Source organism: Salvelinus alpinus, chromosome 8 (genome assembly GCF_045679555.1).
Source record: "Salvelinus alpinus chromosome 8, SLU_Salpinus.1, whole genome shotgun sequence".
Lineage (NCBI taxonomy): Eukaryota > Metazoa > Chordata > Actinopteri > Salmoniformes > Salmonidae > Salvelinus > Salvelinus alpinus.
Genome location: NC_092093.1, coordinates 21,508,405 through 21,525,486, shown reverse-complemented (window position 1 = coordinate 21,525,486; position 17,082 = coordinate 21,508,405). Strand labels below are relative to the sequence as shown.

The following is a 17,082-nucleotide window of genomic DNA, read 5'->3' as shown; positions in this document are numbered from 1 at the left end:
TGTGTGACGGTCCACGTCGTTAGCCTACCTGACAGGTAGATGTTGTCCCCAGCTGAGATGACGCTGAAGAACTCTCTGTCGTAGAAGGGCAGGCTGGCCAATGGGAACCACTTACTGTTCTGAGGGTTAAAACATGTCACCGCCGTCAGAGAACGCTGGTTCATACTGATGGCCTGACGACCACCGATTAACACTATCACCTCCGCCACACCTAGAGGGACAGAGAGAGAGGAGAGAAGGGAGGGAGGGGGAGAGAAGGGGTGGGGGGAGACAGAGAAACTCATAAAACAAGTGTTTGCAGAACCTATCATACGGTGAGGTTGCTGTTTTTGTGCGTTAGAGCAGTGTTTCTGTTAAAAGGACCCGCCAGCCTATTTAATTGGTTTGGAGCAGCAACTGTCAGAGGTTCAGGTGCAATAATTGGTAGTATTTATTTACAATGAAATGTAAATAGTGATAGCACAGTTAGGATCCTGCGATAGCATAGGAACTAGCGACATAGTTGGGTTCAAGCAATGTTTGTAACAAACAATTAGTCCATTTGTGTGGGGAGAAATATGACATGTGATAGATCACAGGCAAATCAGTTTGAGAAATGGGCTGTGGTTATTGTAGCCTCGGAAGTGGGAAGCTCAGGTTTGTCACGTACTAAACAGGATTTTGGAAGGTTGTGACCTATGATTGTGGACAATTCCTTTTGGGTGATGGACATGGCTCTAATTAGTCTACAGACGGCACCAAACTTGGCTTCAGATGGTTTTCAATTTAGCAGCCTGCAGGCCTTGTTTATTGTTATTTCCAATTCAATAGCCTCTCAGGGATATGCAAAACCAAAATGCAAACTGACAAAGTTTCCTCTTGGTGCAGGAAAGTGTAGTGTGTAAAGTGGGAAATATAACTCAATTATCTAGACAGCTCTCTCTGCCATCTGTTAGGCTGCAGCAGCACTCTACTCTCCAGTCCCATACAGATAACTCTCTTGTCTGCATCCCTCCTTCAGTCTCTACCTCCATTGCCACAGAAAACACTTTTCTCCCACTATCTCTACCCCCCAACCCTCTTCTGCCCCCTCTACTCCATTCCCATAGATGCACATCACTTCTCTCTCTGTGCTAGTGAGACTCACAGCATGGCCTCAAACCCTTACTAAATCAATACGCTAAATCAATGTGTGGATATTCAAGAACAGCAGCACTGCAAACACAACAGCATTTTAATTCTGGGTCTCATCTAATTCAGAGCAGCACCTCCATTCACCTGTGTGTGTGTTTTGATCAGAGCTCTCAGCCAGTATAAGTATTCTCTCCATGTTCAGTGCTCAACCATGGTGTTCAGTACACTACTGGTGCCTCATCTCTCACACACTGTTGGCATACGTGGTATAAAGATGCTAGTGATGTGTAGTGTGTGTGTTTGTGGTTGCGTGTGGCAGTATACGCTGTATAAAGATGCTAGTGATGTGTATGTTTGTGGTTGCATGTGTGTTTGTGTGTGGCAGCATATGCTGTATAAAAACACCAGTGATCCAAAACACAAACACACTGGCTGTCTGCCACATGTATCTCCAGGCCTCTTAGTCCTCAACAGCAGTTTGATAGAGGGAGGGAGGGAGAAAGGGAAAGCCAAAGAAGGAAAGAGATCTATTCCTCAATCATTCCATAGCTAGGATTCTAACCGCTGGCTCATCTTCCTGGATCAATACTCCTTCTCCTCCCTCGTTCCCCTGACAACCACCATCCACCACTCCTTTTCTTCCTTCACCATCCTTCCATCCCTTTAAACACTGCGGTCATCTTTTAACTAAAGCTGCTCTCCAGCTTTCCTTATTTTCTCTTTTCCTGTCTTTCTCCAGGGCTGTTAAAATACAGCGAGAGCTTTTGATAGAAAAGGAGAGGAGAACAGAAGGCTTTAGTGGGATGAGCAGAGAGAAGAGGTAAATGCTGCCTCAGCCACAGCTGACACTGGGATAGGATGGATGGAAACATGCACTGCTTCTTCCAAAGATTGAGGGCAGTTTAATAACAAAAATGGGCCACAAATGTGCTAGAGCTTTACCAAATATTAATATGTGTTGCCATTGTAACTACAAAGATAAGGGTGAATGAACACTGACTGATTATTAAAGCAGAGGAATAGTGATAATATATAGGAAGATGAGCAGTATAAAAAGATTTACCGCTGAGTGCAGTGGTATTCAGAGTGGCAACAGCACAACCATCAGGTACCAACTACAGCACAACTTCAGCTGACACACTGCTCATATACAGTACAATATTGCTGAATGTGTGATTCTCAGTCCTGAGGTAAATGCCAACCATGTATCTCAACACAGAACATATACAAGAAACATACATAATGTGTTGGTTGAATGCATGTGTGTTTAGATCCTTGTTCTCTCTACATCATCATGCATCATAACAACCTGAAGGTTCATACATACACCAGGGATGGTGGAGTAACTGCCAAGATAAGCGACTCATCTTTTTATTTTTCAATTGCAAAATGTTTTGTTAGTGAACATGACATCTGAATGGAAGGTGGGATACCTCTGTCACCTGCTCTTAGAGGTCAAACAGAGACACTTCTCCACTTGTTAGGGAAGTGAAAAAAAGGCTTCAAAAGAAAGAAAAACTGAAGGAATGTTATTTTTTTCTCTCTTTCTCTACCTACCCTTGTCTTTGTCCTTGGCTCTCTCTTGCTCCATATCTCCCCCTCTGGTAGAGTAACTAGAAACTGTTCATACATAGCAGATCCAAACATGGAGCCAAAACGTCCTCTGAGGGTTGTGAGACAGCCAGGGTGAAAGTGAATCCAGCCAGTGGTGGATCACATCACATCACGGGTAGAGCTGCTAGACACGTGTGAGCATGCAGTACATTCTCCTTGACAACAGATCCACACAGGGGCTGATGTCATTCAGCTGCTGAAACAGTGGGGGAAGAGGAAGGATGTATGGAGGGATGGAGAGATAACTGAGATGCTGACAGCTTGTGTTCTCTCCCGTGTCGTGACCATGAGAGGAAAGGAGGAGAGGTGAGGGGCGAGAACTCTGGCAGGTTAGCTGCCCACCTGCTGAGCCTAGCTTCCACGGAACACACACCACAGCCACTACCTCCTAATGACTCCTATCCCTGACACCAGCATGCTCCCAACTGTTCACACACACTCCCTGTCATTTACATCACAGCAGGACTAAGTAAGGGTTCCTCCTCCACACGCCATAGGTTCTTACACACAAATGTCTCTCGGGGAGCTTTTATTTCCTGTACACACACCTTTGCTGCACCAGTCCAGTTTCCTCTATCTCCCGCTTTCTCAATTAAATTTAATTCAATCTACTTTATTGACATGGAAAGCAAAACCTTTACATTGTCAAAGTAAACATGACAACAACGGTCCAACAAGACAGCACTATACAGGAATATACTAGACTGTTAGTAAAAAATCAATAATGATCATGTTCAGTGGTAATAATATTAACAGCAATTACAACCAATAATAATAATAGAGAATTGTAAAAATACAGTTAATACTGGTTCTAGGTTTAACCTGACTTCTAGAAAAGGCATAGTAATGACTAGTAACAGTATGGAAAAGCCAGAACAGAACAAAAAGCCAAATATTAATGACAGTTTTTTACTTAGGTTGTGACAGGAGGATAAAACACAGCATTTTTATTTAGATACGCATTTAAGTTAATCGTTTAGGTTTTCACATTTATCTTATAATTTTGGGTAAGATTGTATTTCTATGACTAAATATCTTTCACAATTGAACAGAAAATACAGCTCCGTCTGTACCTCTCCGCGTTTCTCCTTGTTCTACTCCCTACTCTGACCCTTCCTCTTTTTACCCAATGGCTAAACCCTGCTCTCTCCGTCTATCCCTCTCACCTCAGCCCCGCTTCCTGTTGTAGTTTTTATTTCATCTTCTCCCACATCTCAATCTCTTATATTTCTTTACTCAGTTCAATCTTGTTCTCTCCCATTGCCCTCGTCTTCTTGGACCCTCTTTTTCCCCTTAATCTCACTCATACCTCAGTCTATCACTAAGACCCACTCTCACCTTTTCCTCTCCGCCCAATCGCTCCCTCTCCTCCTCCCTCTCTAACCTTATGGTCTCTCTCCCAGGGGGGTAATATGGTATGGTGAGGATCGGGAGGCCAGGGGCCTCAGAGTGTGTGGCCCCAGTTGAGAGAGTATTCTGGCATAGAATCAGGTAGTGTGTGTTTGAGTCTGTGTGTGCGCTCTAAGGGTATTCTCATGGTGTGTGTGTGTATTAGTGTGTGTGTTTGTGGCCTGCTGTGAGGGGACTAGCCAGGTTGAGTGACAGTCACAATGGGACAGGGACTCTGCACTAGCAAGCTCTCTGCCAGCCCACACACACACGCTTGCACGCACTCCATGCCAAATGTGACCGTTTGACCTACCCACAGCTTCAGATTCATACAATCTCACACTCATCCAGGCTGCTAATGTGAAAATCATTGCATATGCAGATTTGGTCTGTGTGCATGTATGTGTGGTGTGGGCAAACTGCATATTCTAGCTCTGGGTAGACACTGAGTTAAGTAGGTCAGCCAGCCAGTATCCATCTTGTATCCAACCCCAGTACCAACTTCAGTGGGTTGAGTCACTGACGTGATCTTCCTGTCTGGGTTGGCGCCCCCCCTTGGGTTGTGCCGTGGCGGAGATCTTTGTGGGCTATACTCGGCCTTGTCTCAGGATGGTAAGTTGGTGGTTGAAGATATCCCTCTAGTGGTGTGGGGGCTGTGCTTTAGCAAAGTAGGTGGGGTTATATCCTGCCTGTTTGGCCCTGTCCGGGGGTATCATCGGATGGGGCCACAGTGTCTCCTGACCCCTCCTGTCTCAGCCTCCAGTATTTATGCTGCAGTAGTTTGTGTCGGGGGGCTAGGGTCAGTTGGTTATATCTGGAGTACTTCTCCTGTCTTATCCGGTGTCCTGTGTGAATTTAAGTATGCTCTCTCTAATTCTCTCCTTCTCTCTTTCTTTCTCTCTCTCGGAGGACCTGAGCCCTATGACCATGCCTCAGGACTACCTGGCATGATGACTCCTTGCTGTCCTCAGTCCACCTGGCCGTGATGCTGCTCCAGTTTCAACTGTTCTGCCTGCGGCTATGGAGCCCTGACCTATTCACCGGACGTGCCACCTGTCCCAGACCTGCTGTTTTCAACTCTCTAGAGACAGCAGGAGTGGTAGAGATACTCTTAATGATCGGCTATGAAAAGCCAACTGACATTTACTCCTGAGGTGCTGACTTGTTGCACCCTCGACAACTAAGTTATTATTATTATTTGACCATGCTGGTCTATTATGAACATTTGAACATCTTGGCCATGTTCTGTTATAATCTCCACCCGGCACAGCCAGAAGAGGACTGGCCACCCCTCATAGCCTGGTTCCTCTCTAGGTTTCTTCCTAGGTGTTGGCCTTTCTAGGGAGTTTATCCTAGCCACCGTGCTTCTACACCTGCATGGCTTGCTGTTTGGGGTTTTAGGCTGGGTTTCTGTACAGCACTTTGAGATATCTGCTGATGTAAGAAGGGCTATATAAATACATTTTAGTTGATCCTTCACCTCCATGCAACACCATGGCTTAACTTGGTAAGTGGTCAGAAAGCTGTGTCGTCATGACAACAGCCATGGGTTTTATATTCATTGAACATATTTAGACCCGAGGTCACACTACCATTTTAATGTATGACGTGATATTTATGTATTTGTTCAACATTTCACCAATAAGACGAGAAACAAACATCTCCACCTAAATATTTAATTTGACGCTCTACTACATCTTTCCACATTACAAAGAAAGAGATATTATTATGATATGCTGAAGAAATTTCGCAAGCTTTGGCTTCATAGTGTGTGTGTGTGACTCAGCCATTCTCAAGCAGTGCGGACCATGATGCATTCCTCTTTAGAGTAACACAAAGTAATCTCACACTACATTGGTTCTTTAAAACAAACCAGCCTGAATAATCACTGGACACTTACACAAGCATGCCCTCCCGCCCGCCCACGCTTGCACACAAATGTGACCCGATTCAGGAAACTAGGCGTATGTCGCAAGTCACGACTTCACAGGAGAGCTGTTTCAATGTTTAAAAAACTTTTTTTTTGGGCAGAAATGCCTTTTCAAACGTGAACTTTCATGTGCCTTAATATCAAACTTGTATGCCATCTGTAAATACAAATACAATTGTTAAATTACGAGCCCAGTTTGTTTAGCCACAGAAAAAGGTAGCAACCTTCCCGCTAGCCATGATCGCCTGAGATAATGACACGAGAGATGAGTTCAGATTGGTTTACCATAAAGCACGCGTCTGTCTATTGGAGCTGGTCAGTATGTTTTGGTAATCGTGTCGAACGTGGCCTTATTTTTATTTTTTATGCATAGTAAACCTGAATAAACCTACTGTCAAGTTAAAGTGTACTGTTGGCTAGCTAATGTTAGCTGGCTGGCTCGCTAGCTAAAGTTGTGTATGCTCTCCACTTTCTAGAGGACCGAGTTTTGAAAACAGTGGAATTTGAGTACGATAGCGAAGGAGATGGATAAAACACCAGTCTGGATTACATCGTCAAACTAAGGCAACCATGCATGGCATCAGACAGGAGACGCATCCAACCATGATATATACTGGTAAGATTTTCAGATATTACACATTTCTAATTTTGACAGAAAGTGGTTTCATTTCAAGTGTACTGTTAGCTAGCTAACGTTAGCTGGCTGGGTCACTAGCTAACGTTACATGTATGATCTTATTCTTAGTAGCTATCTCAGACATTTGCTTGACTAGTTATAGCCATAGAACCGGGTTGGTTAGCTACCTGCAGATTCATGCGTCATGAGTTGTGATTATGGTCCATTGTTTAGCTAGCTAGTCTTAACAAAAGACTGCACTCTAATTTTGACAAAGTATTTTTATTTCAAGTTAAAGTGTACTGTTAGCTAGATAACGTTAGCTGGCTGGCTTGCTAACTAACATTACATCATGCGTTGGGATTCATTGTTTGCCTAGCTTGCTATCTAGCTACATTTCTTAAAATACTCATCTTAGTGTGCCAGAGCGCAGAATAAGTGATGCATTTTTGAATGCTCAACACCCGTTGAATATGTCCGGTGTCGGTAACAAAGCGCAATTGAATTTTTGCCAGCAGCACAGTTAGTCACCAACGCTCTGGATAATATCAAAAAGGCCTAATCAGCTCTTCTAGGGTGAATAAAATGGTCAGAGTGGGGTGTTCTCTCATTAGGTGTCTGGAAGTAGCTAGCCAATGTTAGCCAGCTAGCTTGGGTGCTTGGCTGTGTTGTGAGGTCAGAGCTTTCGGAACAACCCTACTTATTAGCCAGAGCGTCCAGTGTTCTCTCTGAACGCAAAACCACAGATAGAAGCTCTCAGATGTATGGAAGCTGGCTAGTTAGTACATAACGGTTGGATCAACCCTTAAAGAGATGGGTGGGGCTAAGGCTTAAGAGGGTGTGAACAATGCTGAATGAGTGTAGACAAAGAGGGCTCTCCAATAGTAGTACCAAAACATTTAAAGACCGTTTTCTCAAAAGGGAGTTTACAAGTTGATCAACTTTCAAAGCAGAATTACTTTCCCATTGTTCCTCAAATTCAGTGTATGATAAACCATTTTGTAGCTGAGTCTCTACTTTCATCCACCATAAAAAACAGAAATTCAGAAATATTGCTACATAAGAACGAATCCAGGTGGTGAGTCACAAATACCCAAAATAACAAACCCTATAATTGCCATCCAAAATCACACGTTTCAAGTACCATCTCCCAAGCGAATGGCTGGAGTGGAGGTGGTGACAAAAACAATTATGAGAAATAAATGATATTGGCTGAAACAGGGCTCTAGTCAAGACAGTGTGTGAATTAGGGCTGTGCTTCAGACGAAGGACAGATCGAAATAGCATATGATCTTCTCTGTGCTCTTCTGTAGTTCTCATTTCTGTCTCAGTGGTGCCTCATGTCTTCCCCAAAGGGCCACGGTGGAACAGAGGTCTGAATAAGATGTCACCATTCTAAATGTAGGACGCGTGTTTCAGCCTTTAAACAGTCTTCCCAACATCTCCACTACTCTGGACCTGCAGGCTACTCTATCCACTGAGTGCGTTTCTACTTCTTGACTTTTACTGTTTTAAAATGACCCTCCTCCTAGAGAGCTACTGGGTCTGCAGGCTTTTGCTGCAGCCCTGCTCTAACACCTCATAACCAAGGCACTGATGAGCAGCTGATAAAAAGCCTACAGACCCATTAGCTTTCCAGGCGGAGGGTTGGCCATCCCTGGTTTATATTCATCCTTTAGCTAAATCTCTTTCCAGGTGGAGGGTTGGCCATCCCTGGTTTATATTCACCCTTTAGCTAAATCTCTTTCCAGGTGGAGGGTTGGCCATCCCTGGTTTATATTCACCCTTTAGCTAAATCTCTTTCCAGGTGGAGAGTTGGCCATCCCTGGTTTATATTCACCCTTTAGCTCCATTTCCAATTGAGTGTGTTGGTGCATTTGAAGATGTTGACTATTTGACTACTGATTCATCAGGCTCACCTGGAGGTCTACTACAGTTCAAAGCTGCCGCTGGCCTCTCCAACCAAACGCACCATAAGGCTTCAAACCCATGACTGGAGCTACAGGAGTCTAAACTGTGATAGAAGTCTGTGTTTGACCCTTCCAGGCCTGCTGCTATGCAGTTTGTGGGCTCTCTCGCTGGTGCTGTGTCTGTTTCATCATTTCTTATGTAGATGCTGGGCTTGCGGCAGGTGAACTTGATCAGTGCAAATGGTCAGAGGTAAGATTTTATTTCAGACCTCCCTCCTGCTCTAACCTGTATATATGTCTGCATGTGGTAGAGCATCACTGTGGCGTGTAGATAATGCACATATAGCTTGGCCCAAGCACTGTGGTGTGTAGTGTTTGTCATTACAGCTCATTTGTGTTAGTACACTTGGCTGAGCTAAGTTAACAGTTTGGCTATAGCCTTTCCTTACTGGGGATACATTGAACATTGCTGTGAGGAAGGGGCCTGACGTGTGTGTGTGTGTGTGTGTGTGTGTGTGTGTGTGTGTGTGTGTAATGCAATCCACCCAATGAACTTTCAGCACAGCACTAGCTTCTGATGTAATTCACAATGTAATCCCTCAATTCCTCAGAATACCTAATGAAAGATAACATGCATATACGGTCTCCAATTAGCAGCGGAGAATCACCTGAATGATGTGTGAGTGGGTCATTATGAGTCAACACTGTACTACACTCCCATAAGCACGCAGAGGCGGCTTAGGTAGGCCATCTTATACAGCAGAGTTTATATCAAGATTCTTTAGCAGGTGTATCAGACAGTTACGTGACCTGATGTGGTCGAGAGAGGAACACGAGGAAAAGATGGAACAGGAGGTTTAAGAATTGTTTGAAGAGGTAGAGGAGGAAAATGAAGGGGAAAAAAGATCAGGTGGTGACGTAAAAGAGTGGAAGTAGAGGGGGAGAAGGGATGAGAGAGAGTAGCTGGTGGTCTCCTGCTGTGACACCAGAGACAGCTGGCAGGGAGATAGGTCTACAGACACACACACACACAGATTGAGTGCGCACGGCAAGAAGGGTTTCACGCCGTTTCTCTTTCTTTTTCCGCTTGAGACTTATCTTCCCAGCTCAGGTGGTGCTCCGGCTATACGTGCTCACATTTACCAGCTCAGGTGGTGCTCTGTCTATAGGTGCTCACATTTACCAGCTCAGGTGGTGCTCCGTCTACGTGCTCACATTTACCAGCTCAGGTGGTGCTCCGGCTATACGTGCTCACATTTACCAGCTCAGGTGGTGCTCCGGCTATACGTGCTCACATTTACCAGCTCAGGTGGTGCTCCGGCTATACGTACTCACATTTACCAGCTCAGGTGGTGCTCCGGCTATACGTGCTCACATTTATCAGCTCAGGTGGTGCTCCGTCTATACGTGCTCACATTTACCAGCTCAGGTGGTGCTCTGTCTATACGTGCTCACATTTACCAGCTCAGGTGGTGCTCTGTCTATACATGCTCACATTTACCAGCTCAGGTGGTGCTCCGTCTACGTGCTCACATTTACCAGCTCAGGTGGTGCTCCGGCTATACGTGCTCACATTTATCAGCTCAGGTGGTGCTCCGTCTATACGTGCTCACATTTACCAGCTCAGGTGGTGCTCTGTCTATACGTGCTCACATTTACCAGCTCAGGTGGTGCTCCGTCTACGTGCTCACATTTACCAGCTCAGGTGGTGCTCCGGCTATACGTGCTCACATTTACCAGCTCAGGTGGTGCTCCGTCTATACGTGCTCACATTTACCAGCTCAGCTGGTGCTCCGTCTACGTGCTCACATTTACCAGCTCAGGTGGTGCTCCGTCTATACGTGCTGACATTTACCAGCTCAGGTGGTGCTCTGTCTATACGTGCTGACATTTACCAGCTCAGGTGGTGCTCTGTCTATACGTGCTCACATTTACCAGCTCAGGTGGTGCTCTGTCTATACGTGCTCACATTTACCAGCTCAGGTGGTGCTCCGTCTACGTGCTCACATTTACCAGCTCAGGTGGTGCTCCGTCTACGTGCTCACATTTACCAGCTCAGGTGGTGCTCAGTCTATACGTGCTCACATTTACCAGCTCAGGTGGTGCTCCGTCTATACGTACTCACATTTCCCAGCTCAGGTGGTGCTCCGGCTATACGTGCTCACATTTCCCAGCTCAGGTGGTGCTCCGGCTATACGTGCTCACATTTCCCAGCTCAGGTGGTACTCCGTCTATACGTGCTCACATTTACCAGCTCAGGTGGTGCTCCGGCTATACGTGCTCACATTTACCAGCTCAGGTGGTGCTCCGTCTACATGCTCACATTTCCCAGCTCAGGTGGTGCTCAGTCTATACGTGCTCACATTTACCAGCTCAGGTGGTGCTCCGTCTACGTGCTCACATTTCCCAGCTCAGGTGGTGCTCAGTCTATACGTGCTCACATTTACCAGCTCAGGTGGTGCTCCGGCTATACGTGCTCACATTTACCAGCTCAGGTGGTGCTCCGTCTATACGTACTCACATTTCCCAGCTCAGGTGGTGCTCCGGCTATACGTGCTCACATTTCCCAGCTCAGGTGGTGCTCCGGCTATACGTGCTCACATTTCCCAGCTCAGGTGGTGCTCCGTCTATACGTGCTCACATTTCCCAGCTCAGGTGGTGCTCCGGCTATACGTGCTCACATTTACCAGCTCAGGTGGTGCTCCGGCTATACGTGCTCACATTTACCAGCTCAGGTGGTGCTCAGTCTATACGTGCTCACATTTCCCAGCTCAGGTGGTGCTCCGTCTATACGTGCTCACATTTCCCAGCTCAGGTGGTGCTCCGGCTATACGTGCTCACATTTACCAGCTCAGGTGGTGCTCCGTCTACATGCTCACATTTACCAGCTCAGGTGGTGCTCAGTCTATACGTGCTCACATTTCCCAGCTCAGGTGGTGCTCAGTCTATACGTGCTCACATTTACCAGCTCAGGTGGTGCTCCGGCTATACGTGCTCACATTTACCAGCTCAGGTGGTGCTCCGTCTATACGTACTCACATTTCCCAGCTCAGGTGGTGCTCCGGCTATACGTGCTCACATTTCCCAGCTCAGGTGGTGCTCCGGCTATACGTGCTCACATTTACCAGCTCAGGTGGTACTCCGTCTATACGTGCTCACATTTACCAGCTCAGGTGGTGCTCCGTCTATACGTGCTCACATTTCCCAGCTCAGGTGGTGCTCCGGCTATACGTGCTCACATTTACCTGCTCAGGTGGTGCTCCGGCTATACGTGCTCACATTTACCTGCTCAGGTGGTGCTCCGTCTATACGTGCTCACATTTACCAGCTCAGGTGGTGCTCTGTCTATACGTGCTCACATTTACCAGCTCAGGTGGTGCTCTGTCTATACATGCTCACATTTACCAGCTCAGGTGGTGCTCCGTCTACGTGCTCACATTTACCAGCTCAGGTGGTGCTCCGGCTATACGTGCTCACATTTACCAGCTCAGGTGGTGCTCCGGCTATACGTGCTCACATTTACCAGCTCAGGTGGTGCTCCGGCTATACATGCTCACATTTCCCAGCTCAGGTGGTGCTCCGTCTACGTGCTCACATTTCCCAGCTCAGGTGGTGCTCCGTCTATACGTGCTCACATTTACCAGCTCAGGTGGTGCTCCGTCTATACGTACTCACATTTCCCAGCTCAGGTGGTGCTCCGGCTATACGTGCTCACATTTCCCAGCTCAGGTGGTGCTCCGGCTATACGTGCTCACATTTCCCAGCTCAGGTGGTACTCCGTCTATACGTGCTCACATTTACCAGCTCAGGTGGTGCTCCGGCTATACGTGCTCACATTTACCAGCTCAGGTGGTGCTCCGTCTACATGCTCACATTTCCCAGCTCAGGTGGTGCTCAGTCTATACGTGCTCACATTTACCAGCTCAGGTGGTGCTCCGTCTACGTGCTCACATTTCCCAGCTCAGGTGGTGCTCAGTCTATACGTGCTCACATTTACCAGCTCAGGTGGTGCTCCGGCTATACGTGCTCACATTTACCAGCTCAGGTGGTGCTCCGTCTATACGTACTCACATTTCCCAGCTCAGGTGGTGCTCCGGCTATACGTGCTCACATTTCCCAGCTCAGGTGGTGCTCCGGCTATACGTGCTCACATTTCCCAGCTCAGGTGGTACTCCGTCTATACGTGCTCACATTTACCAGCTCAGGTGGTGCTCCGTCTATACGTGCTCACATTTCCCAGCTCAGGTGGTGCTCCGGCTATACGTGCTCACATTTACCTGCTCAGGTGGTGCTCCGTCTATACGTGCTCACATTTACCAGCTCAGGTGGTGCTCTGTCTATACGTGCTCACATTTACACCAGCCTGTGCATAAGCTCCGACACCACATTCCCTCAATTCTTAAAGAAAAAATGTAATTCCTTCTCTCCCTCCATATCTTTCCCCATCCACCATCTCTTCCTCCTCCTCCTGTTCACCATCAGCAGTAAGTGATCTTTATCTAGAGCAGGTTTTCCAAACTCAGTCCTGCGGCCTCTCCCTGGGTGCATGTTTTGGATTTTGCACAGCTGATTCAAATAATCAAAGCTTGGTGAGTTGGTTATTTGAATTAGCTATACAAAACCCAAAATGTACTCCTCACCATTAGGAGTAAGTGACCTTTATCTCGAGGCAGCCTCTCCCAGCCTCCCTGTCCATCTGACCGGGCCCTGCTGTGCATCTCAGACCCAGTCAGACAGATGACCAGATGGCCAGTCCAACACCATACTCAATCTAACACTAACCAGGGGCCAAGCCTGACCAGAACCCTACATTCTAGGCTGTGTTCCCGAATGGCACCCCATTCCTTATATAGTGCACTACTTTCACCAGGGCACGTGTGGACAAGGGAACCATTTGGGAGGCATTCTTGGAGACAGTTCTGACCTCAGATGAGAGAGAGGTAGAGGGTTTTTTACAAAGTCAGACGAATAATACTTTATTGGCTAGTAGTTAACACCACTCTGCAATTAAATACAAACCATTAAACTAACACCATTTACTTTCCGTTTACCGATGAGTGTGTGCACACCTTGAGCAGAATGGAGAAGGCAGGCTTGTAAACTGTCCACACCACAAAGTGACATTTGTTTAGCAATTACCTTAACTCCACCAAGCAGAAAATGTGTTATTCCTGCTGTCGGTGTTAAGCTCTAATAAGTTTCACGCAGGCACACACACACACCACACACTCACAGTAATTAGACAGCTCTTTATTGAGGAGGGACCAGAGAGAGACGTGGCAGAACGGCAGGAAAATCTAACGGCCAAAAGCAATTTACTTTTCGTCCGTCCAGGGCTACTTATTTCCATAAATATCTGATTTAATGATGTAAACAAATTGAATGGAACTGCCTGAATGGTTGGAAGTGAAGTGAATAGTTGGCTGGCTGGAATAAGAGAAATGTCTGGACAGCAGTTGGTGTTTAGAATGCCCTAATATATGTTTATGTGTTGGGCCTACTGTAAAAGCACCCTGAGTTCCTCAGCCCAGAAACACTTATGGTAAGCCATCCAAAGATTTCATAGTAAATCGGTCTGTGCTTGGCTCACACACAACGCAAACTCTGTTTGATTTTGGGAAACCAATACATACATATTTTTTATGCGATCAAATAATTTAATCTTGGGTAAAAATGTCCTTCTCTTCCTTCCTTCCATCTCATGGCACAAATATCAATTTCAGTTTATCTTTATTACTCCTTCTCCATCGCATGTCCTGGCATGCATGTGACAGCTTGTGTGTGTGTGTGTGTGTGTGTGTGTGTGTGTGTGTGTGTGTGTGTGTGTGTGTGTGTGTGTGAGAGTCGCATGTAATCGAGTCCTATTCACATGTTGCTAATGGTTGCCGTTCATAGATGGACTTATACATAGCAGGACATGAACGCCTCAACCTGATAGATGGTGAGAGACAGTACCACCATCAGTGCATATTCACAAGCATTCTCTTGTCAGAGGAGGCTGGTTTAATGTTAATGTTTTTGTATACCAAATAGGGCTGGGAGGTATACCTTATTTTAGATAATGCTAATCGCTAGTTAACTAGCTAAATGTAAATCAGTCAGAGCAAATGTAGCCAGCTAATACAGCCTGATACCAGTGCTGGCATAGGCCTAGATCAGCATGTTGTTCGTGCAACAGTATCTTCTAAAATCAGAGGGCACTAGAATAAGCATGAATATGTTAGCTAGAGAGCTAACTAGCTGGCTATATGAGAAAACATCTCATGTAAATTCCCCTTGGAAAAAATAACAAACACTTTGGATCCTGACCAGTCACAATGATTCCTCCCGGGCTTATTAATTTGTCATGTCAAACATATTCAAGCTGCCCAATATATTCAAACTATTGAACTACAATAATTATTCTATTTCAATAATTGCAACACCAATACACTAGGCCTAGAATGTTCGCCCATATCTATTGTGCAGCCCTACGTGGCAGTGTGTAAATTACAACAAAAGTGCAGGAAATGAAGAAATATACGAAAATGCTTAAAATGATTTTGGGTTGAAGTTAGATTGAACAACAAAACAATTAGAATAGAGAAAGCCCATTGAAATCCTTTACATATATCTGATGCCAAGCTTAAAGTCCTGAAGTACGAAGATTTATAGTAAAAGCATATTTAGAACTTTGGTAATTAAATATCAAAATTCCATCAAAAATGTGAAAAATATTGCTATATGATATTTTAGCCATATCGCCCAGCCCTAATACCAAATCTGCCAGATATTGTTGTGGGGGGAGGCCAGAAGGAAGAGCTCATTTTGGAAGTGGACTGCTCTTTTGACTCCTACATGGAGCAGGCCTTTTCTGACAAGTTTCTGAAATACCAGCCCTTCGTGTCATGCCTGAACTGCATTGGTTATCAGTGCAAACTTGTTTGCTGATATTTGGAAGTCTCGGCCATTTACATACTGACAGTACGTGGCCTTCAGACTGCAGACCTGTAGAGGACAAATGCAAACCAGCTAGCAAGGTACTGCTCTGTGTCAGCTGTCAAACGGCTGTATGGACAAGGTGCTTTCTGTAACCATATTTCCATAACCTATGAAATATTAGAATCCTTCGACTGCAATGCGATTTGTGGATTCAAATAAACTATTTAAACTGTGTGTGTGTGTGTACACCTACCTGCAGATAGCCGTGGTCGTGTCCTAGGAGTCTGCATCTCCTGTCTGGCGTGAGGTAACATGTGATACCTCTTGGCCTCGTTGACCAGGTCTCGACACGCCTCCGACGTCTTTATTAAGTCCTCGTTATCCACAACGTTCAGCAGGTAAGACGGGTGGATGAAGGGAAGACGCACCACCGCTAACAACTCTGATACATGCTGCAGGAGAGAGAGAGAAGAGATGGGTGAGGTACGGGGGAGATAAAGGAGTGAGGTGAGGGGGAGATAAAGGAGTGAGGTGCGGGGGAGATAAAGGGGTGAAGGATTGGAGCGGGGAAGGAGAGAGTCAATTGACTACTTAAAGGGAGAAAATATTCTACAGCAGTAAAGCGATAGAACTCTTGGAAGCCCCAAGTAACTGTTAGATTAGCAACGAATAAACATACCCAAATATGAAAGACTGTGCTACCAGCCACGGACTACTTTCATGTCCATCTCCGGCAACACCACAATGGCAAATATGAACACACAAGACTCAATATCAACCACTGGTATTTAATGTGCAAAGAAAGAAAATGAGTCTGGGTAACTAGGCTGCAGCCCATGTAGTTCTATTTAACATGTTTTTAGCTGAGTACAGTGCTTAAGTGATGTGTGTGTGTGTGTCTGACAGAGGTGTATTCAATCATCTAAGTGACTCAGAGCGCAGCTAAGTGGCTATGGAACAGCTGTGAACAATAGTCTGTGTGTGTGTGTGTGTGTGTGTGTGTGTGTGTGTGTGTGTGTGTGTGTGTGTGTGTGTGTGTGTGTGTGTGTGTGTGTGTGTGTGTGTGTGTGTGTGAGAGAGAGGTGACCTCTGAATGATGCATGCATTAACGTGATCACTAATGACAGGCAGCAAAGAACGGTACACCTACACACCTGAGAAGAGTATTTCTCTGCTGCCACTCCCCCTGGCCCTCCGCTGTCACTGTCTCACTCGCTCTCTTTCCATGGGAAGTTAAGCCCGGGAATTTTGATTAAATTCCTCAAAAAAGTTAGCTTATAACAGTGAACCTTTTTTTGTTTGATACACAAGGAAATTCAAGGTCTTGTGGCATATTTTCGTTAAACTATCCCCAATTCAATGGAATTGCAACCCTCTGCATGCACAGTGCATTCTTCCATCATAGGTACAGCTGATTCTCAAGATCTTGCACACTAATGAGATGCTTTTGAGCCCACACCAATATACTGTCTGAGCCAAGGACTACATGCTTTCTGGTAAGTTTTGATTACAAAACTGGGTGGGGTGAATATATTTTATATACATTATTTTTTGTGAAGCAGTAAATAGTAGCCTACAGCAAAGCATGT

The 17,082-nt window shown here is 45.7% G+C and overlaps 1 protein-coding gene across 3 annotated transcripts in view; it reads right to left on the bottom strand.

Annotated features, from left to right (window-relative positions):
- LOC139582718 (kelch-like protein 29) overlaps window positions 1–17,082 on the bottom strand; it is a 341,969-nt gene that overhangs the window by 31,248 nt on the left and 293,639 nt on the right. For all 3 annotated transcript variants that reach the window (XM_071412971.1, XM_071412973.1, XM_071412974.1), the window contains 2 exons: window positions 15,747–15,945; window positions 29–211 (listed from right to left, as the gene is read on the bottom strand). In XM_071412971.1, coding sequence (XP_071269072.1) covers window positions 29–211; window positions 15,747–15,945 — 382 coding nt within the window. The remainder of the gene's footprint in view (window positions 1–28; window positions 212–15,746; window positions 15,946–17,082) is intronic.